The 25,928-nt window shown below is 42.0% G+C and overlaps 2 protein-coding genes across 2 annotated transcripts; one reads left to right on the forward strand and one right to left on the reverse strand.

The window, feature by feature from the left end:
* Nucleotides 1-18,116: 18,116 nt before the first annotated feature.
* On the forward strand, nt 18,117-21,282 carry LOC125514377 (probable glucosamine 6-phosphate N-acetyltransferase 2). Its single transcript, XM_048679687.1, has 2 exons — nt 18,117-18,678; nt 20,538-21,282. The coding sequence occupies exon 1, from the start codon at nt 18,168-18,170 to the stop codon at nt 18,657-18,659; it is 492 nt and encodes a 163-aa protein (XP_048535644.1). The 5' UTR covers nt 18,117-18,167; the 3' UTR covers nt 18,660-18,678; nt 20,538-21,282.
* A 377-nt stretch (nt 21,283-21,659) lies between these two features.
* LOC125514379 (60S ribosomal protein L31) lies at nt 21,660-23,825 on the reverse strand. The gene is made up of 2 exons (XM_048679688.1): nt 23,638-23,825; nt 21,660-22,118 (listed from the first exon to the last, which is right to left on the reverse strand). Exons 1-2 carry the CDS (start codon nt 23,727-23,729, stop codon nt 21,839-21,841), a joined length of 372 nt encoding a protein of 123 aa, XP_048535645.1. The 5' UTR covers nt 23,730-23,825; the 3' UTR covers nt 21,660-21,838.
* Nucleotides 23,826-25,928: the final 2,103 nt, after the last annotated feature.

A 25,928-nucleotide genomic window follows, 5' to 3' on the forward strand; every position in this document is an offset into this window, starting at 1 on the left:
TTCATCCGGTTGTGCAAACCTGTTCCTTGCATCCGTCATCCTAAAGAGTAGAAAATGGAGAGGAGTCAGAAATGAGAGGAGAGTAGTGATCTAGGGTTTTGTCTTAGTGGTCATGTCCTACAGTCACCGTGTGCTCTGATACCATCTTGTAGCGACCAGACCTCAAACAGTCTGATCTCTATGCATTAGTGTCATCCCTGGATCGGTAATGCTGACACGCACAGTACTTGAGGATTTATAACAGAGTAGCAATCACACACTTATTACATTGAATGTCTCAAAATAGAACTTATTACAATAAATATGGCTTAAGGCCATCTAATACGATAACAGTGGAAGGCTTCGAAGATAAAGTGAGTCCATCAACTCCAACGGCATCACTGAGTGAAAGACCACGACCTAAGGCTCCTTACTCGTCGTCTGAAAAGTCTGCAACATGATACGTTGCAGCCTGAAACGGGTCAGCACATGGAATATGCTGGCAATGTAACACAAGAGAGTAATGAATAGAACAATGCTATCACTACATGCATATATGGCTGGTGGAGGCTGTAGGGTTGATAAGTTTTGCGAAAAGCCAATTTTTTCCTACTGCAAAGGAATATATTTTATTTAACTACAAAGTTGGTTGAAAAACATTGAGAATGGTAAACCCCATCTCAATCCCAATTAAAAGTAATTAATAACCCAATCAACTTATATTTAAGAGTGATGAGATCCACATGATAATCCAAGAACTAGATACTCAAGATGTCCATAACTGGGGACACGGCTAACCATGATTAGTTTGTACACTCTGCAGAGGTTTGTGCACTTTTCCCCACAAGACTCGATCTCCTCCATTGGATTTCTCGCACTTCATGATGTTTGAGAAACGGATGACCGAGACACAGTCTTTCCGAAGAGGTCCCCTTAACTGATAGATAGGCCGGTACACCTACAGTCCCCTACATCTGCTAGCCCATCATGGAAAGGTTTCCCACAACTTACTCAACTATGCCAGAGCCCATAATGGCATGTGGCTGCACACGGAAGTTTCCATCATGAAAAATCTTATGATCCCTTTGAGCCTGGGTGGCGGTCCATAGGAAAATCACACGGTACCCCGGGATTTCCAAAAATATAGGCAATCACTGGAATTCCCCAGGTGCCTCAATCCACCCAGATGTGTATTAAAGTTGCCACCTTAAGTTGAACCATTAATTAACAATCTCACATCTGTCGTGAATACACTCAAACTCAATCCACGTCTACGAGCATAGCATAGCAGTATAAGCAACGTAGAAGTAACTCCCAGGGTTTGATAATAAACAGGTGAATAGGTACTACCTCTTCTACTTCCCAACCCACAATTTAATCAGATCCTAACCATGCAATTGTTTGAGGATTGATCTAATGCAATAAAACTGGGTATTAAAGAGGTGTGATCAAAGTGTTACTTGCCTTGCTGATGATCCGCGAAACCTAGAGACTCTATGTAGCACGCTTCGCACTCCGGGTACTCTATCGCAATCAAACAAGCATACAATAAGCAATCAAGCAAGGGCACGGGTAAAGCTCAAATAAGAGATCTAACCAGAAAGTTCAACTTAAGAACTCCGGTTTGCAAAAAGAATCAAATCAAACAAAGCAAGAAAACTCAAACGACGAAAGAAACAAGCTTCATTTACTAATCTAGACTAAAGTCAAATTTTACAGTAGCAAAAACTTGTTTAAGTTGGTTAAACGGAAAGAGGGCTTCGAGACGAAACTCTAGGCTCTTGAATCGCCTGATTCTGATAAACGAGCAAAAAGTTATACTAAAATGAAAATCGGATCAGAAATCACGATCGAAAATAATCGCGGAAAATCTGAGAAAAAGAAAAACTAACGAACAGGCTAACGAAAGAATGTTCGCTGTCTGCGGCTAAACGGTGAAAACCGTTCGTTAAAATGAACGTCCGGACGAACGTCCGCTAAATAACTAAACTGAGAAAAAAAATAAACCAAACTGAATCTAAAAAAACAGATCTAGGTTTAGAAAAAACCGCTTGGTTTTCTTACGTAAACCGAGGCAGCGGCGGTTACCTCCGGCGAGGCGGTGCGGCGGCGGTGCGGCTCCGGCGAGGCGCGGCGGCTATGGCGGCGGCGGGCTAGGGTTAGGGTTTGGGCGGCGGCGCGGCTCGGGTTGGGCTGGTGGGCTTCGGTGGCTCGGGGTGGTGGCTTATAAAGGCCCCCGGGCGGAGTCCCGCTAGGGTACGGCCCGGAGTCGGTTTGACATTTTTTAAAAAAATCTGACGTGCAGAAAAAAAGAAAAGAAATACTAAACGGACTCCAAGAATCCCAAAATAATTTTCCTCGTCCTCTAAAAATAAGCCGGACAAGGTGAACATTTATTTGGGCCTAAAATGTAGTTTTGTAAAACACATATTTTTCCTAATTCAAATAAAATAGCGATAAAACTCTGAATAAAAAATCTTATTTGATTTTAATATTAAATCTCCGATATTTTTCTATTTTGAGGAAGTCATTTTATCCTATCTCTCTTTTATTTTTATAAAAGAAATATTCGAAGAGAAAATAATTAAAATCAAACGATCCTCTTTTCAAAATTCGAGAAAAACTCAAATATGAAAATAATGAAATCCCCAACTCTCTCTGTGGGTCCTTGAGTTGCGTAGAATTTCTCGGATCAACCAAAATGCAATGATGATCTAATGTATAACATTCCAAATTGAAAATTTGGGATGTTACACCGCAGCAGAGCGGGGGAGGCGGCCACGGTGGGCGCGCACGGGGCGGGGCGCGTGCGAGGCGCGGCCACGGTGGGCGCGCACGGGGAGGAGGCCACGGCCTCGGAGCGGTAGCGGCGCGGGACAACGGGCACGACCGGTTGGTGTAGCGTGTGGCCAGGGCGCGGCCCAACCGCGGTGAGCGCGGGGTCGGAGCGCGGCAGAGGAGAAGGAGGGGAAGGGCCTCACGAGGGGTTTGAAGGGCACGGGCAGTGGCGAACGAGGAGGAGGACAGAGATGATGGGCGGCGACGGAGTCATGGCGGTGCGGGGCTCCGGCGACGACATCGACGAGGAGGACGGCATCGAGCAGCGCCAGGCGGCGTCCAGATCGAGCGGGGGGCTCGTGAGCCTCGATCTGGATCATGGGGGTGAGGGAGGCGTGAGTGGGAAATTGGGTGCGATGGGGGGTTAGGGTTCCCTGTCGATGGGGGTTACGGGGAGGGAGTGGGGTCGGATGGGCCAGTGGGCTGGCCGGCCGGTTGTCTAGCTGGGCCAGTTGGCCCAATGGGGCAAGGGGTTCTTTCTTTTATTTTATTTTTTTTATTTTCTGTTTAGCCTTTTTCTTTATATTTATATTACTTCTTTTGTTTTACTTTAGTTCCTCTTTTATTTTATTTCTATAAATTACAATGTAAAATCCTAAGTTAGCGATACTAATTATGCTACTGCCCCATTATTGTTGGGCAACTACATGAATAGTTTAAGATTTTATAAAATACAAAAGGCATATATAAAATTGTTTCAACTACTGTTTTAATCTTAGAGCCTTTAAACATTTTATAAAAGTGTGGGTTCTCCACCATAATTATCTATGCATTATTTGGCTCCACCCGAACATTTAGTTTTAATATTTGAAAACTTTTATTGTTTGCCCATATTTTAAATTTGAAATTTGAACTGGGTTTCAAACTGACGTGAGTTTATCAACAGTAATCGAGGTGACGTGGCATCATTAGCGGAGGTTCACTGTAGCTTAATTATCCGGGCGTCACACTAACCTACTAACCAAAGGCCCGGTGCAAATTGTTGTTTTTTTGCCTATTTCAGTATTTCGCAGAAAAGGAATATCAAACGGAATGAAACCTTCGGGAGAGTGATTTTTGGAACAAACGCAATTCAGGAGACTTGGAGTGGACGTCAAGGAAGCATCGAGGAGGCCACGAGGCAGGGAGGCGCGCCCCCACCATCATGGACCCCTCGTGGCTCCCCTGACCGACTTCTTACGCCTATATATACTCATATACCCTGAAAACATCCGAGAGCACCATGAAACCCAATTTCCACCACCGCAACCTTCTGTACCCAAGAGATCCCATCTTGGGGCCTTTTCCGGAGCTCCGCCGGAGGGTAAATAGATCACGGAGGGCTTCTACATCAACACCATGGCCTCTCCGATGATGTGTGAGTAGTCTACCCACAGACCTTCGGGTCCATAGTTATTAGCTAGATAGATTCTTCTCTCTCTTTGGATCTCAATACAAAGTTCTCCTCGATCTTCTTGGAGATCTATTCGATGTAATTCTTTTGTGGTGTGTTTGTTGAGATCTGATGAATTGTGGGCTTATGATCAAGATTATCTATGAACAATATTTGATTCTTCTCTAAAATCTTTTATGTATGATTTGTTATCTTTGCAAGTCTCTTCGAATTATCAGTTTGGTTTGGCCTACTAGATTGATATTTCTTGCAATGGGAGAAGTGCTTAGCTTTGGGTTCAATCTTGCGGTGTCCTTTCCCAGTGACAGCAGGGGCAGCAAGGCACGTATTGTATTGTTGCCATCGAGGATAAAAATATGGGGTTTATATCATATTGCTTGAGTTTATCCCTCTACATCATGTCATCTTGCCTAATGTGTTACTCTGTTCTTATGAACTTAATACTCTAGATGCATGCTGGATAGCGGTCGATGTGTGGAGTAGTAGTATTACATGCAGAATCGTTTCGGTCTACTTGTCGTGGATGTGATGCCTATATACATGATCATGCCTAGATATTCTCATAATTATGCACTTTTCTATCAATTGCTCGACAGTAATTTGTTTACCCACCGCAATACTTATGCTATCTTGAGAGAAGCCACTAGTGAAACCTATGGCCCCCAGGTCTATTTTTCATCATATAAGTTTCCAATCTATTTTACTTTGCAATCTTTACTTTCAATCTATATCATAAAAATACCAAAAATATTTATCTTATTATCTCTATCAGATCTCACTTTCGTAAGTGACCGTGAAGGGATTGACAACCCCTTTACCGCATTGGTTGCGAGGTTCTTGTTTGATTGTGCGGGTACGAGGGACTTGCGTGTAATCTCCTACTGGATTGATACCTTGGTTCTAAAAAATTGAGGGAAATACTTACGCTACTTTGCTGCATCACCCTTTCCTCTTCAAGGGGAAACAAACACAGTGCTCAAGAGGTAGCAAGAAGGATTTATGCCGCCGTTGCCGAGGAGGTTGCACCAAGTCAAGTCAAGATTTGATCTCCCGTCAACAAGTCATTTCTTGCACCGTTGCCGGGGATATCTACGCATAAGTCAAGACATACCAAGTACCCATCACAAACTCTTATCCCTCGCATTACATTATTTGCCATTTGCCTCTCGTTTTCCTCTCCCCCACTTCACCCTTGCCGTTTTATTCTCCTTCTTTTTTCGTTTTCCTCTTTTTTGCTCACCTCTTGCTTGCTTGTGTGTTGGATTGTTTGTCGTGGTGGCTTTACCAAAAAGTGTTGATCCTCACCTTAGAAGGTTGGAAGAAATTGAAAACAACGTTAGAAGTTTTATGTACTTGCAGTTTGAGCATAATAATTTCTTCAGAAACGAGCTTAAAGAACAAAAAAATATGGGGTACATGAATAAAGAGCTAGATGATATGTCTAAAGAATTTTATGGTTTAAAATCTCAGTTCGCTCATCTCGAAAACTTAATAGCCCAAATTTCGGATAACAGGCCACCTTAGTTAATAAGATGGCCGCCAAACCGGAAGAACTAGACGATAATAAGGATGAAGATCTAAAAGTGATTGATGTGTCCCCTATTAAATCTTTGTTTTACAATATGAATCTTGATAATGGTGGGACTGGAGATGAGTCAAGTTTAGTTAAAAGGCGTCCCCATGATTCAGAGTTTTTAGATCTTGATGCAAAAATTATTAAAAGTGGGATTGAAGAGGTCAAAACTTTACATAGCAATGAACCCACTATTTTGGATTTCAAGGGATTTAATTATGATAATTGCTCTTTGATAGATTGTATTTCCTTATTGCAATCTGTGCTAAATTCTCCGCATGATCATAGTCAAAATAAAGCTTTTACCAAACATATCGTTGATGCTTTAATGCAATCTTATGAAGAAAAGCTTGAAATAGAAGTTTCTATCCCTAGAAAACTTCATGATGAGTGGGAACCTAGTATTAAAATTAAGATTAAAGATCATGAATGTTATGCTTTATGTGATTTGGGTGCTAGTGTTTCCATGATTCCAGAAACTTTGTGTGATGTGTTAGGTTTCCGTGAATTTGATGATTGTTCTTTAAATTTGCACCTTGCAGATTCCACTATTAAGAAACCTATGGGAAGGATTAATGATGTTCTTATTGTTGCAAATAGGAATTATGTGCCCGTAGATTTCATTGTTCTTGATATTGATTGCAATCCTACATGTCCTGTTATTCTTGGTAGACCTTTCCTTAGAACGATTGGTGCAATTATTGATATGAAAGAAGAAAATATTAGATTCCAATTTCCGTTAAGGAAAGGCATGGAACACTTTCCTAGAAAGAAAATTAAATTACCTTATGAATCTATTATGAGAGCCACTTATGGATTGCATACCAAATATGGTAATACCTAGATCTATCCTTGTTTTTATGCCTAGTTAGGGGCGTTAAACGATAGCGCTCGTTGAGAGGCAACCCAATTTTAATTTTTTTTTCTTGATTTTTGGTTCTGTTTAGTAATAAATAATTCATCTAGCCTCTTCTTAGATGTGGTTTTATACTTTTAATTAGTGTTTGTGCCAAGTAGAACCTTTGGGAAGACTTGGGGGAAGTTTTTGCGATCTTACTGTAAAAAAACAGAAATTTTAGCGCTCACGAGATTTTCTGCCGTTTTTTACTAGAGAGTGCGATTAGGTTGATTCTTTTTTAAGATTATTAATAGACAAATTCCTCACTTCCACCAATTTATTTCAGAACTTTTGGGGTTACAGAAGTATTCGAAACCTACAGATTACTACAGACTGTTCTGTTTTTGACGGATTCTATTTTTTGTGTGTTGTTTGCTTATTTTGATGAATCTATGGCTAGTATCGGGGGTATGAACAATAGAGAAGTTGGAATAAAGTAGGTTTAACACAAATATAAATAATGAGTTCATTATAGTACCTTAAGTGGTGGTTTTTTTTCTTATACTAACGGAGCTCATGAGATTTTCTGTTGAGTTTTGTGTTGTGAAGTTTTCAAGTTTTTGGTAAAGATTTGATGGATTATGGAATAAGGAGTGGCAAGAGCTTAAGCTTGAGGATTCCCAAGGCACTCCAAGGTAAAATTCAAGGACAACCAAAATCCTAAGCTTGGGGATGCCCCGGAAGGCATCGCCTCTTTCGTCTCTGTCCATCGGTAACTTCACTTGATGCTGTATTTTTATTCACCACATGATATGTGTTTTGTTTGGAGCGTCTTGTATGATTTGAGTCTTTGATTTTTAGTCTACCACAATCATACTTGCTGTACACACCTTTTGGGAGAGACACACATGAATCGGAATTTATTAGAATACTCTTTGTGCTTCACTTATATCTTTTGAGCTAGACAATTTTGCTCTAGTGCTTCACTTATATCTTTTTAGAGCACGGTGGTGGTTTTTTTTTTATAGAAATTATTGATCTCTCATGCTTCGCTTATATCATTTTAAGAGTCCTCTAGAACAGCATGGTAGTTTGCTTTGGCTATAAAATTAGTCCTAATATGATAGGCATCCAAGATGGGTATAATAAAAACTATCATAAAAAGTGCATTGAATACTATGAGAAGTTTGATACTTGATGATTGTTTTGAGATATGAAGATGGTAATATTAGAGTCATGCTAGTTGAGTAGTTGTGAATTTGAGAAATACTTGTGTTAAAGTTTGTGATTCCCGTAGCATGCACGTATGGTGAACCGTTATGTGATGAAGTCGGAGCATGATTTATTTATTGATTGCCTTCCTTATGGGTGGCGGTCGGGGATGAGCGATGGTCTTTTCCTACCAATCTATCCCCCTAGGAGCATGCACGTAGTACTTTATTTCGATAACTAATAGATTTTTGTAATAAGTATGTGAGTTCTTTATGACTAATGTTGAGTCCATGGATTATACGCACTCTCACCCTCCCACCATTGCTAGCCTCTCTAGTACCGCGCAACTTTCGCCGGTACCATAAACCCACCATATACTTTCCTCAAAACAGCCACCATACCTACCTATTATGGCATTTCCATAGCCATTCCGAGATATATTGCCATGCAACTTACCACTGTTCCGTTTATTATGACACGCTTCATCATTGTCATATTGCTTTGCATGATCATGTAGTTGAAATCGTATTTATGGCAAAGCCACCTTCATAATTCTTTCATACATGTCACTCATGAGTCATTGCACATCCCGGTACACCGCCGGAGGCATTCACATAGTCATATTTTGTTCTAAGTATCGAGTTGTAATTTTTCGAGTTGTAAGTAAATAAAAGTGTGATGATCATCATTATTAGAGCATTATCCCATGTGAGGAAAAGATGATGGAGACTATGATTCCTCCACAAGTCAGGATGAGACTCTGGACGAAAAAAAAAGAGAAAGGCCATAAAAAAGAGAAGGACCAAAAAAGAAGAAAAGAGAAAAAAAAAGAAAAAATGAGAGAAAAAGAGAGAAGGGACAATGTTACTGAGTGAGGGATTTTGGAGGCCGAGCTCCACGGAGCTCGTTTTCAAAATACGATTTTCCACTGCATGAAAAAAATGAAAAATATTTGTATACACTCTCACATATGTGTATTGCGTATGTGCAAAAATTCATAACCATATACTTTCACACGTGGTGTACGGAAAAAATAAAAAAACGTATTTCTAAAATGGGCCGCTTTTTTGTTGTTGGGCCGAAATTTTGTCTTTTTTGTACAGCCTACAAAATACAAAATTTTCAAATGATTTTTTCACACGTGCATGCGGAAATCTATTAAGTTTCCATGGAATTTTTTTAATTTATTCGAAACTTTGAAATATGACTTTTGATTTTTTTTTAAAATATCGAGCTCTGTGGAGCTCGGCCTCCGTTGGCATTTTCCGCAATGTTACTATCCTTTTACCACACTTGTGCTTCAAAGTAGCAACATGATCTTCCAGATAGAGAGTCTCTTATGTTGTCACTTTCATATACTAGTGGGGATTTTACAATATATAACTTGGCTTGTATATTCCAATGATGGGCTTCCTCAAAATGCCCTAGGTCTTCGTGAGCAAGCGAGTTGGATGCACACCCACTTAGTTTCTTTTGTTGAGCTTTCATACACTTATAGCTCTAGTGAATCCGTTGCATGGCAATCCCTACTCACTCACATTGATATTTATTGATGGGCATCTCCATAGCCCGTTGATACGCCTAGTTGATGTGAGACTATCTTCTTATTTTTGTCTTCTCCACAACCACCATTTTGTTCCACCTATAGTGCTATGTCCATGGCTCACGCTCATGTATTGCGTGAAGATTGAAAAAGTTTGAGAACATCAAAAGTATGAAACAATTGCTTGGCTTGTCATCGGGGTTGTGCATGATTTAAATATTTTGTGTGGTGAATATGGAGCATAGCCAGACTATATGATTTTGTAGGGATAACTTTCTTTGGCCATGTTATTTTGAGAAGACATGATTGCTTTGTTAGTATGCTTGAAGTATTATTTTTTATGTCAATATTAAACTTTTGTCTTGAATCTTTCGGATCTTAACATTCATGCCACAATAAATAAAATTACATTGAGAATTATTCTAGGTAGCATTCCACATCAAAAATTATGTTTTTATCATTTACCTACTCGAGGACGAGCAGGAATTAAGCTTGGGGATGCTTGATACGCCTCCAACGTATCTATAATTTTTTATTGTTCCATGCTATGATATTATTTGTTTTGGATGTTTAATGGGCTTTAATATACCTTTTTATATTATTTTTGGGACTAACCTACTAACCAAAGGCCCAGTGCAAATTGTTGTTTTTTTGCCTATTTTAGTGTTTCGTGGAAAAGGAATATCAAACGGAATGAAACCTTCAGGAGAGTGACTTTTGGAACAAACACAATCCAGGAGACTTGGAGTGGACGTCAAGGAAGCATCGAGGAGGCCACGAGGCAGGGAGGCGCGCCCAGGGGGGCAGGCACGCCCCCACCCTCGTGGGCCCCTCGTGGCTCCCCTGACCGACTTCTTTCGCCTATATATACTCATATACCCCATCCGAGAGCACCACGAAACCCTATTTCCACCGCCGCAACCTTCTGTACCCAAGAGATCCCATCTTGGGGCCTTTTCCGGAGCTCCGTCGGAGGGGGAATCGGTCACAGAGGGCTTCTACATCAACACCATGGCCTCTCCGATGATGTGTGAGTAGTTTACCACAGACCTTCGGGTCCATAGTTATTAGCTAGATGGCTTCTTCTCTCTCTTTGGATCTCAATACAAAGTTCTCCTCGATCTTCTTGGAGATCTATTCGATGTAATTCTTTTGCGGTGTGTTTGTCGAGATCCGATGAATTGTGGGTTTATGATCAAGATTATCTATGAATAATATTTGATTCTTCTCTGAAATCTTTTATGTATGATTTGTTATCTTTGCAAGTCTCTTCGAATTATCAGTTTGGTTTGGCCTACTAGATTGATCTTTCTTGCAATGGGAGAAGTGCTTAGCTTTGGGTTCAATCTTGCAGTGTCCTTTCCCAGTGACAGCAGGGGCAGCAAGGCACATATTGTATTGTTGCCATCGAGGATAAAAAGATGGGGTTTATATCATATTTCTTGAGTTTATCCCTCTACATCATGTCATCTTGCCTAATGTGTTACTTTGTTCTTATGAACTTAATACTCTAGATGTATGTTGGATAGCGGTCAATGTGTGGAGTAATAGTAGTAGATGCAGAATCATTTCAGTCTATTGTCGTGGATGTGATGCCTATATACATGATCGTGCCTAGATATTCTCATAATTATGCACTTTTCTATCAATTTCTCGACATTAATTTGTTTACCCACCGTAACACTTATGCTATCTCGAGAGAAGCCACTAGTGAAACCTATGGCCCCCGGTATATTTTCCATCATATAAGTTTCCAATCTATTTTACTTTGCAATCTTTACTTTCAATCTATATCATAAAAATACCAAAAATATTTATCTTATTATCTCTATCAGATCTCACTTTCGTAAGTGACCGTGAAGGGATTGACAACCCCTTTATCGCGTTGGTTGCGAGGTTCTTGTTTGTTTGTGCAGGTACGAGGGACTTGCGTGTAATCTCCTACTGGATTGATACATTGATTCTCAAAAACTGAGGGAAATACATACACTACTTTGCTGCATCATCCTTTCCTCTTCAAGGAAAAACAAACGCAGTACTCAAGAGGTAGCACTTCCTAAACTGAGATTGAGCAGTTCATTGTCCCTCTCTCAATATGTCATATGTGTATATTGAGAAGCAACTATAGAGAGCTATTTTGTTCTCTAAATTATGTGTAAACGGACGAACAACTACAAAAACAGTGGATAGTGTGGATTGGTTACTACTCTAGTCATGGATCATGGAGTGTGACATTGTAAGTTTTTATCTGATTGTTTATCAAACCATTGATTGTTAAAGTTCAGAAGTTCAGAAATGGGCAAGTATTCAGTAGCGCCCTGTAACATTTGGTACAGTATTAATTGAAATTTCAGGGGTATTTTAGACTTTACATCTTTTAAATTGCAATGTAGGGCAATAAACCCAAATTCATAAGTCGTTCCAAACATACAACTACAATTACTCACGGTTTATTCTCACTACATCTTATCTAGAGCTTACGTAGGAAGTTGTCTTACGCACAAGCCTAAGTCGTTCCAAACCCACCCTAATCATTCTACCGCGAATATCTTCCTAACTCTATCTTCACCTTTTTGCAGGTGCAGAAATTGAAATACCAAGGTAGCACAAGACTAGTAAAAGAGGGAGTTTTATTACACACAAAGAAGAAGAAATGTCCCTTCGCCATCTGATAAACTGTGAGATAACATGAACTCTTTCTTCATCTTTGTTAGCAATTCTTACTTGTGGAATTGACTTCGATATCATGGATGCCATATTTTGTGTTAAAATTGTTTAGCACCCCCAAAATTTACTAACGATCGTAGTAGATCGGTTTCGACACATATACCACTATTAGACGATGATGCTCCTTTTATTGGTGAGTTGACATAAAAACTGGAAACTGCGGGTTACTATATGGTTATATAAAATGTCTGTATTTTTATTTTGATAGGTTATCTCCATCTCTTATTGCACACTACATATAAAATGTATTGCAAGTGTTGTTCATTGTTTGTTCCATTGTGTATACCATACCCTCTACATGCTCATTTCCCCCCTCTAAAGACCATCATGTATGCATTAGTGATTGCTTGATGTCCTTTTAGGTGAGAAGATTGATGAAACGAGAGTTGCAGAGCTAATATTATTGGCACATAAACAAACAACTAAACAAGTGTATACTATGCTTGACAAATGATCCATGGCTTGATAGATGCCTAAGGTATGTAACTATGTAAGTGGAACTAGTTGTGAGTCATGTCTGAAATATTTCTTATCTTCATGGTGGCATTGTATACATATTCATGTTTCTTGTGCATATTTAGCAAAGTATTCAGCAAAACACTTACACTTCATTCTTGTTTGTCCCGGAATCCTTTATAATTGTGTGCCCAAAGCTATAGTATGCATGATGTTTCTATATATTTATTGTTGTCATTTATCTTTACAATTAGGTACGGCGTGCCTAATAACAAGAAATGAGCAATGTTGAATTCTTGCGTGGAAGGTAACAAAAAAAAGGAGTCATTCTATTGCAGTAGTTGTTCTAATCTAGACATGATAATATGTATTGGAGGGCTGTGCTGGTGATTTGGGAGATCAGGCATGAGCACAACTGTCACGTATTTAACAATTCATATTCGCTGCAGAGCTCACATGCATTGCCTTTGGGGAAGCCAATGTTGTAAGGAGGCTGATGCAAAGCATGTCATTTTTGATAGTAGTCTAGCTTAGTGAACCAACTGCCATTGTGCGTTATCTCTTCTGCTTTTCTTCTGTTTTACAATATTTGTTCCTTCTACCAGTTAAATTATGTTGGGTCATTATACTGTATCATATATATCTCTCGGATCTCATGATCACGTTGAGGCACCAATGTTGTTTTCTATATTTCAAAGGCAATTATTCATGTACATGCAAGACTTCTAGAACTTTTGTATATTCTCTTATGCATGCAATTATGTATCATGTAATTTTTCTGTATTTTCTTTTTTCATGTAAGCTCTCCTGGACAATTGTTGTATATACGCCTTATGTATGTGACTTTTTTTGTATTTTTATTTGCCTTCTATTTTTCATGTAAGATCTTTTGGCCAATTCTTATGTATACTCTCTTATGCGTGAGATCTACATATAGTATTTTTATTTGTGTTTTATTTTTCATTTAAGTTGTCTTGGCCAATTTCTGATTGTGATGTGTTTGTGTGACTATAACACACTTAGCAATATTTTTTATTGGCTGATCACACTTGCAATATTGCACATTTCTATGCTTTAATATAATTATGTGATATGATTGTTTTTTATTCAAATTATGGAAAGTGGTTTGGAATGCTACAACATCACCTTGGTCAATGTCTCATACATGTTCTTATGTAACAATGCATGCGCTCTTGACTATGATTTAAGTATATAATGTTCCACATGTCCCCTTTTTAATTCCGTAGCGTAGCACGGGCATCTTACTAGTTTAACTAAAAGCGCAATTTTACCTATCTGTGTACAATAAGACCTTCCTACTGTTATCGTTGACATGTTTGCAGAAATTACTTGACAAAATTGCGATCATATATGCGAGTATTCATTTTTGAAGCAGGGCTCATCTGCTCTTGGTGAACACTACAAAAAATACTAGAAAAATTCAAAAAATACCACTCCCTCCTATCCAAAATAAGTGTCGCGGTTTTGAACTAAAATAAGTTAGTTCAAAACTGCGACACTTATTTTAGATCGGAGGTAGTAGAATATTCATTTCTGAACCCGGCCTCATCTACTTTTGAACCTAGCAAGCTGCAACCTTTAGATCATTTCGTGTTTATGTACCAGGATTTTACCTAGACATCGTTCCTAACAATATTTATGCACTTCGTTTTAGCGAAGTAAGGTTGATCACTGCACTCGGCATGCAGATCTCTTAACATCAACAGGTTCACCGGACAGTCGTCTAACCCCGACGCACCACCATATGCTACCAAAAGGAACTGTTTTGGGCTGCCATCCGCGTGCCTCTCGAGCCAGCTTCTAAGCCCAAGCTGCATGTGTGATGTGCCGTACAAGGGCATATTGTCCTTCATAGCACCATCATTTTCTGACCTCAGCAATGAATCGTACTATCTTCTACTTGAAAACGATATGAAGACCAAGCTCTTGTCATTCAAGGCCCCGGTCGGCTCAATTTCTCTTCATAACCCATTCTTTGATGCGACCAACTACTTGCGGATGAGCTTGGAGGTGTTCCCCAACAGTAAGATTCAATTTGGGGAGCAGGATATTTCTAACATCGGGTTCCTTCTGAGCAGTCAAACATATAAGCCACCCCATGTTTTCGATCCATACTATTTCAATGCCCAAAGCTATCCTTTTGCAAGGGGTAAGATCATTGATGGAAAAGTTGTACTACATTGTCAACTATTTGTCATTTCACCTTTGGTAAAATCAGGATCTTTTTAAGGTTCTTCATATCGATTATTGGTTGACATTATGAGTTTGTAGCATATGCTCCCTCCGTTCCTAAATATTTGTCTTTCTAGAGGTTTCAACAAGTGACTACATATGAAGCAAAATGAGTGAATCTACACTCTAAAATATGTTTATATACATCCGTATGTGGTAGTCCATTTGGATTCTCTAAAAAGACAAATATTTAAGAACGGAGGGAGTAATATGCATCTTGTTTGTTCATGAGCTTTAAAAGAAATGCTTACTTAGATCTTCCAAGGCCTCTATTTCAAATGATTTAGTAGCATTACGATAGCTACTATAATATTTGTTGGTGGAAAATAAATAGTCCTATCCCGAAGCCCACCTAGCCCTACATGGCTAGTCAACATCTGTCCAATCGATTTAACAAGATCCAAGATGGTCAAACGAAAGTCCAAATCAGTCAATAAGGCTCAAGCTAGTCAACGAAAGTCCAAGCAAATTGCCATGATCAACAAGTCAAAAGAGAAGGCAGAACAAATGGACAAAGTCAACAATGACGGCAGAACACAAAGAAGGATGTTCTTCTCCTGCTTTTCTAGAGTTGGGCTCCTTTGCTCTTTGTCTTCTTTTTTTACTTTGTCTTTTCATTTCCTAACCTCATTGACATGTTGACCATGACATTGTGCTTGGACTTCCGGTTGATTACTTTTGGACTTGTTGACTAGTTTGTACTTTTGGTTGATTGTTTTTGGTCTTGTTGAGTATCTTGGCTTTCACTAGGTGTCCACGAAGGACAAGGAACCCTAAGGATGCGTTTGGTTGCCCGCACCGATTTTGGCGTCTTTGCATACACTTCTTAGATGGGCCTGGCTGATGAAAAACAACCTATAAACCACCAAGTGCACATTGTTTGGTTGCTCGCATATAGGCTAGCTGCATGAGGGAACTAATTTTGACCCGCTGCTTGGTTGGCCGCATAGAATTAGGTGCACATAGGACACGTTGTTTGATTGCAACCTACATTAGGTGCTATCACCACTTCTCACTAGTGGTGACCTTACCACACACGATTAACAGTTCCACTCCTAGCTACGAAACAAATTACGGTTCCTCATAGCTACTATCAAATGGCAGTACGCATTATTAAGATGGCAGTACGCATTATTAAGAGCCAAATGGCTGAATGGGGAAAGTTCATCATCCCTCCTCTTCCTCTTCATCTTACCTCTTTTGTTGCTGGTGTTGTTCCTCTTCGTCTTCCTCTTCTGCTGCTGCTGCTCTTGCTCTTCTTCTTCTTCTTCTTCAGATCCTTGTCTGACCTCTGTTATCCCACATTGTCTGTGTCTACTCCAGCCTTTTGTTCTTCCAGGCTTCGTTGTCAAATGCCTCAACACCATGGCCACCGAGGTCAAGATCGTCAGGCATCACCTCTTCCTCCTCAGGCACCAGTTCGTCAATGCCCCATTGCAGGATCCAGTTATGCAGAATGCAACATGCAAGAACAAGTTTAACCTGGGTAGGGTAAGGGTGGAATGGCCCAGGATCTTGAACATGTTCTTGAGAGCTCCAAATGCCCTCTCAACCATTACTCGAAGGCTGGAGTGTCTGAGATTGAACAGCTCTTGTGGAGTCCTAGGGTAGTTCGTACCAGAGAACTCGTTCAGATGGTACCTGGTATTCCTGAAGGGTGGAAGAACACCTGGCCGACATGCATAGCCAGCATCTCCTAGGTAGAACTTTCCATCGAAGATGTTGATGCCATTAGGACGACTGATGTTGTCACTCAGTATGTTAGCATCATGTGTTGACCCTTCCCAGCCAGCCAGCACATAGGTGGACTTCATATCGAAGTCAACAACAGCAAGCACATTCTGCCTTATGTAGTGCTCCCCCCCCCCCTAAATGCAGCAGCTTGTGACCTCAGCACTCTGGCAGTAACATGAGTACCACCTATTGCCCCAATGCAATCCTGAAATGGCAATACAAGATTGTGTTAGTGCTCACGTTGAACTATCCAAGCATATCAAGCAATGAACTACATACTGCAGTGCTCACCTTGAAGTATGAATACCATCTTGGGCTTGTGTGAATTTTGGTAGGAGTCCGCCCAGTTGGTGACTTGATCATCTCTCCTCTGAGCTCCCCAACAACATACAACGCTTGCTTGAAGTACCTTGAGATGGTCTCCATTAACTTCCTGAACGTGTTGTGGGTAACCCTGAACCTCTGGTTATGGCCAACAATATGAAGGAACATGGCGACTTGCCCTTCCACAGTGGTGTGGATGCTATCTTCTAGCAGCCTCCTGGTCCTGAAGGTCTGAACAAGTCTGGCAAATGGTGATATTTTCATTCTAAGCATCCATAGAGCCTCTGTATCGTTGCAGTTGTATATGTAGTTTAGATTGGCGATCCTCTCCTGCTCCTACATAAGCATTGAAGCATATCTGATGACAGGTCTCTCGGCACGACGAACAACTCTCTTGTGCATGAACATGACCCATGCCTGAATCATAGCTATCAGCGCTCCTGCTTGAAATACCAACCACATCTGTGCGTCCATAACCTAGTCCACATCGAGGGTGCGTTGAGCAATGGGAAAATCGATCCTACACCTTGTCTAACGGCCTAACAACACACATAACTTAGGGGACGGGCGATGTTGCTTACCGGCATCAGAGACGAGGACGACGAAGGGGGATCACGGCTGAGTGAAGGACGATTCGGCAGTTTCTGACTCGCTAGGAACTGCCGATTCAACAGTTTATGACGAGCCAGGCTGAGGGCTGCTTTAAGCTTCGTGCGGATGCGAGCCAGCCCACTATGTGCGCAACCAAATGCACATTTCGTGGCCCAACTGGGCCTGGTTGCGATTTCGTGGGCAACCAAACGTGCCCTAAGGTATGATTATTTGTTTCTCCCTACACAACTTCTTCTCCTACATTTGTTCTCATGACAGCCTCCCTCTTCCACCGGAGCCTCAACCCTCCATCCATTGTTGTTCCAGGTCCTTTTCTTCTTCCTTTTGCGGTGGTTGTCGCCATGACGTTCAACCCTTACACACATCCTTTGATTTCCTCTCCCCCTCTATCCCTCTTCGTCTTTCTCAATTGCCCTTCTGTTTTTTCTCGTCCGTGTCGTGTCTAAGTCATTGTCAGGCGAATGATCGCGTCGAAGATTTCTATTTTTTTTCAACTAAGCTTGAACCAGGGGGGGCTTCTAAGCCTGCACGTGCTTTGTTTGCACTTGTAGCACTGATAGCAAATCGGCATGGCCAATCGAGGGCGTTGATGCGCCATCCAACGGCTCACGCATCGTGCGGCACAAGGAAAAAGAGGCGTCACTTGCCGAAGCTACCCGCTTCAGTCCCGAGCTCTCGGACCCAGATGGCATCCGCCTCGCCGGAACCCGCAGCGACCGAGACCGGCGACTCCGTCAAAATCCGCCGCCTAGAGATCGCCGACCGCGAGAGGGGCTTCCTACCCCTCCTCTCCCAGCTCTCCTCCTGCCCGGACCTCACCGAGTCCGAGTTCGCCGCGTGCTTCGCCGACCTCGCGGCCCTCGGCGACGACCACGTCATCCTCGTGGCCGAGGACCCCGCCGCGGCTCCGGAGCGGCGGATCCTCTCCACGGGGTGCCTCTTCGTGGAGCGCAAGTTCCTCCGCGGCGGCGGCAAGGTGGGGCACGTGGAGGACGTGGTGGTCGACGCCGCCGCGCGCGGCCGGGGGCTCGGGCTCCGCGTCGTGCGCCGCCTCGTGGAGATGGCGAAGGACGCCGGCTGCTACAAGGTCATCCTGGACTGCACCCCGGAGCTGCGCGCCTACTACGCCAAATGCGGCTTCGTGGAGAAGGGGGTTCAGATGGCCGTGTACTTCTGAATTCTGATCCATCCATGGGGTAATGCGCAACAGAGACTGCATTTCTTTGTCCCGTCGCATCTATCCCTTTGTCTGTGGCAATCTGTTATCATATCATTATTCTGAACTTGTCTGTGTTAGTGACTGAGAATGCTATTTTATGGAATCCCAACTTTATCATGTGGCTGTATGGCTTTGGCCTGTTTCTGCTGCGTTCATAAAAGAAAATTCCGTGCTATATTGTCTTGGTTAAATAACAGCGATAATTCTGTCGCTACTATAATGTTCCAAATATAGGCCAGTTAATCGCCATCTCGGTCAGTTAATTGCTACTCAGGTGGGTCACCGAATAGCCGATAGTAACTGATTTATCAGCCGATTAACTGCTGATTCGCCTATTTATCCCTATTTATCCCTACTCAGCACCTGAAGGTACCAGTTACCGATATCCTGAACATTGCCTACTAGTGTAAATCTTGAAAGTTACTACTAGTTCTTTCGGTCAGTAAAGCTGTCGGGCTAAGCTTTGCCAACCATAGACAAGTGAACCGGGGATTTTCTGTTAGAGCTGAATGAAGTTCTATGCATAGTACTGTAGATTGTAAACCATAACACCATCATAGTACCTGGTAGGAGCTGCTATAGTGAATCAAATCTTTCTAGGCATTTACCAAATGAGCTAGCATAGACACATAATCATGCCTATTCAATCAAATTCTGTGTCATAAAGGTAATCATGTCTAACAGTGTACTGTTATTGTTGCTGAAAGAACTTTTGGTACCGAGGCTCTTGACTCTTGAGGTTTCACTTTTAGAGATTAGCCAACTGATGCCCCGTGTAAATATTCAACATGCATCACCCTATGGTTTGAGACATTTTGTGGAGTGCATGCTATTATGGTTCTACGCAGCTGGGTGACACTGCTAGGGTCCTGGAGACGGTATCAAGATAGCCTGTGCATTTGCAGGAACATGATAAGTACTCCCTCCATTCCAAAATATAGTGCGCCTGCACTTTCCGAAGTCCAACTTTGACCATAAATTTAACCAACGAGACCGACTGCGGCGGGAGAAAAAATTATATAGTTGAAAACTTCTTTTGAATACGAATTCACTGGTATAACTTTTGCTCCGTCGCAGTCGGTCTCGTTGGTTAAATTTATGGTCAAACTTGAAGCACGGGAATAGAGGAAGTACTATATTTTGGAACGGAGGGAGTAGCAATTACTGGTGGATGATGACTTGTCAGATACTTATGGGTTTGGTTTCTGGAATGCTTATTGGCTTATATTTTCACTTCCATTTTCTGCTGGTGATATGTGACTGAGCGAGTACTATCCTCCACTCGGAACCCAACCACAATTTGAATTTGCTAAATTGGTACCCAAGACATTACAACTTACAAGCCAGTTCAACACCTTCAGCATTCGGCACTTCTAAAAGGTTATTGGAAACCAATTTGTTAATCATTACATGAAGAGTTATTGGAAACTAATTTCTATCGTGGGCATTTGCTAATCTCTTTTCCCATTATAGGTTGTGTGGAAATATAAATCTTGCAATATAACCTTCTAGTTTGCTTTACACCAACTTCCTTGGTCATGATAAAAATAATTATGTTGTTTCAATTGTTATTTGGTTTCCAAGTCAACTCAATTTGGAGTTAACAGGGTCAATGTAGCGGTCACATCAGATACGATTGTTCCACCTTCTAGTTTTGTTGAATAAGGATCTGCAACATTTGCTTCCATATTGTCATCCAGTACTCTATTTTTTGAAAATCCTGCTCTGTATATAAAAAATAATGTTAGTTTTGTTTGTACTTGATCATTTGGTGTTTGATTACATGTGCTGAAATACTTTTGAGATCTTATACGTAACTTCATCTTCTTGTCACAGGTAATTCATGGCTAATAGTCGATCCATCAAAGTTGATCTATGTCCTTGGGAGCCCTTCTGAAGAAATTAGTACTGTCATGGGGGCAGCTCTTAACCTGGCTGATTTTCCAGTACCACAATGGACCATTGAGAAGCTTCCTTGGAGCTAAATTCTTTTCCAGAAAATACAAACTTCTATCACGGGCTGGTACTGCTGAGCTCTCATTCCCCTCCATTCGAACTGGATGTTATACCATGCACGTTAGATGCTCTATCAAACAGTGGCTTCAGAATAACATGTCGGCTAGTTTACCGAGGTCAATATGATTACCACTCTTTGTAGACTCATTTGCTTACAACAGTGTAACTCGATGATAGTGTGAAGCCACAAAGGGTCTCTTTGTGGGCTTTATTAATCATTAGGCATATTATAATCTGCCACACGGGAATTCTCAAGATCATCTAGGAAGGATTCTAGCCAGACCATGGTTCTACCATGAAGCCTCCCAAAGGAAGCTAGAAGCTCATCCAAAGGAGTGTATCTTGTCTTCTGTTGGGGTGTTAAAAGACAGCGTACTTTGCTGGCTGTTCGATTCCCTTTGTTTCAGTTCCTGGATTGTCAAAGAAGACATGGGTTTTGGCTGTTTTAGTTTATTTTTGCATGATGTTTGTAGTCATAACCTCAGACATATGACCCCAATTGTACCATGGCTCTCTACATATGATCCATCCACATTGGGCTTGACGCATCCCCTCAATTGCTGGACACTGAACATTGTTGACATGGGAAGTTGGGGGTAAAGCTTTTTTGCTTCAACTGTTGCGCCCCAGGGGGTTGTAAGCTCCTGACGGAGAAGATCTAAAGAAAACGAGACAATGAACAAGATGTGATAGCGTGAACCAAAACAATTGCCAAGTGGTTAGTGGAACCAGGGATCCCACAACTATTCCTAACACAAACTTCCTGCATGATCGAGTCTCAAACCTACACGATGGGGCTTTGCAGGACCATTTCAAGAACTACACGATGTTTACCAGGCGCATATAACTCATTGCCACGAGTCTCAAACCTATAAAGTTCCTAGCAAGGAGTTCACCAGCCTCGAAGGTAATATCATCACAAGGAATGACGAACGACCAGAGTCAAACAACAAGTCAAAACTTCAAGCACTTGAACAAAATATCCAACGTCTCAAATCTTCTATCAAGAAGTCATGGAACATCATGAACAGTAGATAACAATAAGCTAAAGCAAGACTTCCCAATATGCTCTCAGCAGATATGTATTAAGTTCTAACTGATCGATACCACAGACAGGGGGTTTAGTCCTCATCCTCCACAACCTTGGTACCCAACCCTTTAAGACCTTCCTGGGGAACTTCAGCAACTGTGACCAGAGAGTACAGCTCCTCCTTAGCGTCCTCCTCGTCATTCCTCTTGCGGGCAATCCTGACACGGACTCTCCTCGGGACACTCCTGATGCCGCTGCTCCAGATGTGCTTGTTGAGCTTCACGTCAATGCGGACATCGTTGGTTCCCATGGCCTTCTGTGCAAACTTCCTGATCTCCTTGATGGCATTTGGTGCCTTCTTCTTGAAGGTGCTGTTAAATAGAATGAAGCTACCATTAGTGATTGATATAAATAGAGGATTTTGTAACCAGAAAGAAAGCATGAGAAAGATAGATGAAACATTACGACATAAGCAACATAGAAATGTAATATATAAAACACAAAACAAAACAAAGCAAGTGGAGAAAATATATTTCATCTCAATGTAGTGCCCAAATGGAACACATGACAGCATATGAAGGCAGCAAGTGTAACGATGAGTAGCATCTATGTACCGGTCATGTAACTGTATCAACCACAAGATTTAAAGACAGATACCTGACTATGACCGGGCATAATGGACAATCTATAAGATCAAATGACAACCTAGTTTCAATGTAGAGCCCATATGTAACACATGGCAGCATATGAAGGCAGCAAGTGCAACGATGAGCAACATCTGTGTACCGGGCATGTAACTGTATCAACCACTAAATTTATAGACGGATACCTGACTATGACCGGGCATAATAGACAAGAAAGATCAAATGATAAAATCTAGTTTTAGTGTAGAGCCCAAACGGAACACGTGGTAGCATTTGATGGCAACACATGTAACGATGAGCAGCATCTATTTACCGGTCATGTAACTGTATCAACCACAATTTTAAGACAGATACCTGACTATGAGCAGACATAATGGGCAGATTATATGATCAAATAGATAATAATGTTTAGTTTTAATGTGGCGCCCAAATGGAACACGTGAAAGCATATGGAGGCAACACATGTAACGATGAGCAACATCTATTTACCAGGCATGTAACTGTATCAACCACAGTTTTAAGACAGATACCTGACTATGACCGGGCATAATGAGCAAATCATATGATCAAATAGATAATAATGTTTAGTTATAATGTAGCGCCCAAATGGAACACGTGAAAGCATATGGAGGCAACACATGTAACGATGAGCAACATCAATGTACCGGACAAGTAACTGTATCAACCACAATTTCAAGACAGATACCTGACTATGTCCGGGCACAACTGATCAATAAACTTACTAGATTAACAAACAAACAAATAGAAAGCAGAATATACAGCCCAAATGGAACACATAGTAGCACCAAGAGAAGCCATACGTGTAACGATGAGCGGAGTTAATCTCTCGGGCATGTAACTGTGCGAAACCACATGATTTAGAAGGCAGACACCTGACTATACCCGATTAATAACACCTAATAGAATGGCACAGATCGAAGATCCACGTGAAAATAATGTGGGGTCAGATACAAGAGCAGAATCCAAGAGATCGGGATACCGCTCGGTCATGCGATCCCTAGTATCATCTAGCTGGAAGGATTTCGATCCATACAGGTGTGACAGCCATTCACGAGCCCACATAGTGCTCGCAGGCAGCAACCTTTCGCACCAGCATCTCCACCAGGAGGGCCCGTAAGCGCCATGGCGACACCCCGTGAAGCCCGGAGGCGGAATCTGACTAGCGGATCTACCGGGAGCGCGGAGCTCGGGAATGGAGGGGGCGGGTGAGGAGGGAGGAGTATACCATCCATGGAGGCGCTTGTGGAGGTTGACGGTGTACTCGCGTGTCACCACCTCGTCCTTGCGCGGGCCGGGGGCGCGCTTCTTCTCCGACATCTCCGACGGCCTCCTTTCGCCCTGCTCCTCTCTTGGCTTCGGTGGAGGCTGCGGCGAGAGGAGATAAACCCTAGTGGGGAACGGCAGGTCGCAAGGGGTCGCGGCTTTATAGCGGGGGAAATTAGGGCTTGCTGGCTGACTGGGCCTCTCCGGGATGTTTCGTGACGGCCCGTTTCAGTAGGCCCTTCGTCCATCTGCTATGTTTTTTTCTTTCTTTTTGTCAGTGAATCTGTTATGAAATTTTAGTGTGTTTGGTTTTGGGCCCAAGCGAATTCCACCAAAAACTTTGTTGCCGATAGTTTGATTAATGTTTCTCTCCACATAATTTGGCGAATTCTGGCTGGAAAAATGGAATAACGTTGACCAACGAGCATAGTCAAATCAGGAAAAAAATCTAAGCAAAAGCCAAGATTTAGGCCATGGCCCAAAATTGGTACGGCTGAATTGTTAATTATTTCGACACACTAGGTAAACTTTTTTTGGAGGATAGGATTGGAAATTGAGAGGAAGCAAATCGTCCAATTTGCTATTATTCCTCTTGAACTATTCTTTTTATGGAGCGAACAGTCTAACTTGCTTCATTCAATTAGTCAACTGGTCAATATGCCCATTGATGCTTTAGAATTTTGATATTAGCATGGCATTCAACAAGGCTTAACAGAAAATATATGTAACAAAATGCACACGGTGAGTGACTCTTGTACCGCTGCAATCAAATTGAAGTTAAGAGTCAAATATGTAGAGGTAAGATTTACTTTTTAAATATATTTTTGAAACGCGGTTCCTTACAGCCCGATTCATTAAAAAGGGTCGAAGAGAATTGCCCGGTTAATGAATGGAAACCCGGGCTAAAACCATTATAACATGCCCACAATAAAGGGCACCCGCCGACTTGACTGCCCACGGGACCCACACACACTGCCGAGAAGAGGACACCGTCGAGGTTCCCTACAATGCCATCGTCATCACTTCTCCTCGAGCAAGCGACTTCGACTTCTTCACGGACGACTCATTGGGACGACTCCGAACGAACGACACATGAGAACAAAGTCGGCCTATGCTAAACAGTCGGCCAAACGCGTCGAGGACTAGCCAACTCCGACTTCGGCCACAGACTCGTAAAAGAAAGAAACACGCCTTGCTCCAACATAGCTAGAACTGCACATCAACCTCCATCGTTGTCACTGCATTGCCCCGCAACGCTACAGCTCCGACTTCTCACTGAAGTACACGTCGAACGATCGATGACGAAGGACTAGCATCGACTCTGCTCCTCAAGCCACCATTATCGTTGCCACACGAGTCGCAATCCCACCGGGGCAAGACAGTTGCCCCGCCACCTGCACTCGCATCACCCATCGGGCACTGATGACCCACAAGTATAGGGGATCTATCGTAGTCCTTTCGATAAGTAAGAGTATCGAACCCAGTGAGGAGAAGAAAGAAATGACAAGCAGTTTTCAGTAAGGTATTCTCTGCAAGCACTGAAATTATCGGTAATAGATAGTTTTGTGATAAGGTAATTCGTAACAGGTAACAAATAACAAAAGTAAACAAGATGCAGCAAGGTGGCCCAATCCTTTTTTAGCAAAGGACAAGCCTGGACAAACTCTTATATAAAGGAAAGCGCTCCCGAGGACACATGGGAATTATCGTCAAGCTAGTTTTCATCATGCTCATATGATTCACGTTCGTTACTTTGATAATTTGATATGTGGGTGGACCGGTGCTTGGGTACTGCCCTTCCTTGGACAAGCATCCCACTTATGATTAACCCCCCTCGCAAGTATCCGCAACTACGAAAGAAGAATTAAGGTAAACCTAACCATAGCATGAAACATATGGATCCAAATCAGCCCCTTACGAAGCAACGCATAAACTAGGGTTTAAGCTTCTGTCACTCTAGCAACCATCTGTTGGGGAACGTAGCATAAATTCAAAATTTTCCTACGTGTCACCAAGATCTATCTATGTAGTCATCTAGCAACAAGGGAGGAGTGGATCTACATACCCTTGTAGATCGCGCGCGGAAGCGTTCAAGAGAACGGGGTTGATGGAGTCGTACTCGTCGTGATCCAAATCACCGATGATCCTAGCGCCGAACGGATGGCACCTCCGCGTTCAACACACGTACAGAGCAGCGACGTCTCCTCCTTCTTGATCCAGCAAGGGGGGAGGAGAGGTTGATGGAGATCCAGC

The sequence above is a fragment of the Triticum urartu genome, chromosome 6, assembly GCF_003073215.2.
Source record: "Triticum urartu cultivar G1812 chromosome 6, Tu2.1, whole genome shotgun sequence".
NCBI lineage: Eukaryota > Viridiplantae > Streptophyta > Magnoliopsida > Poales > Poaceae > Triticum > Triticum urartu.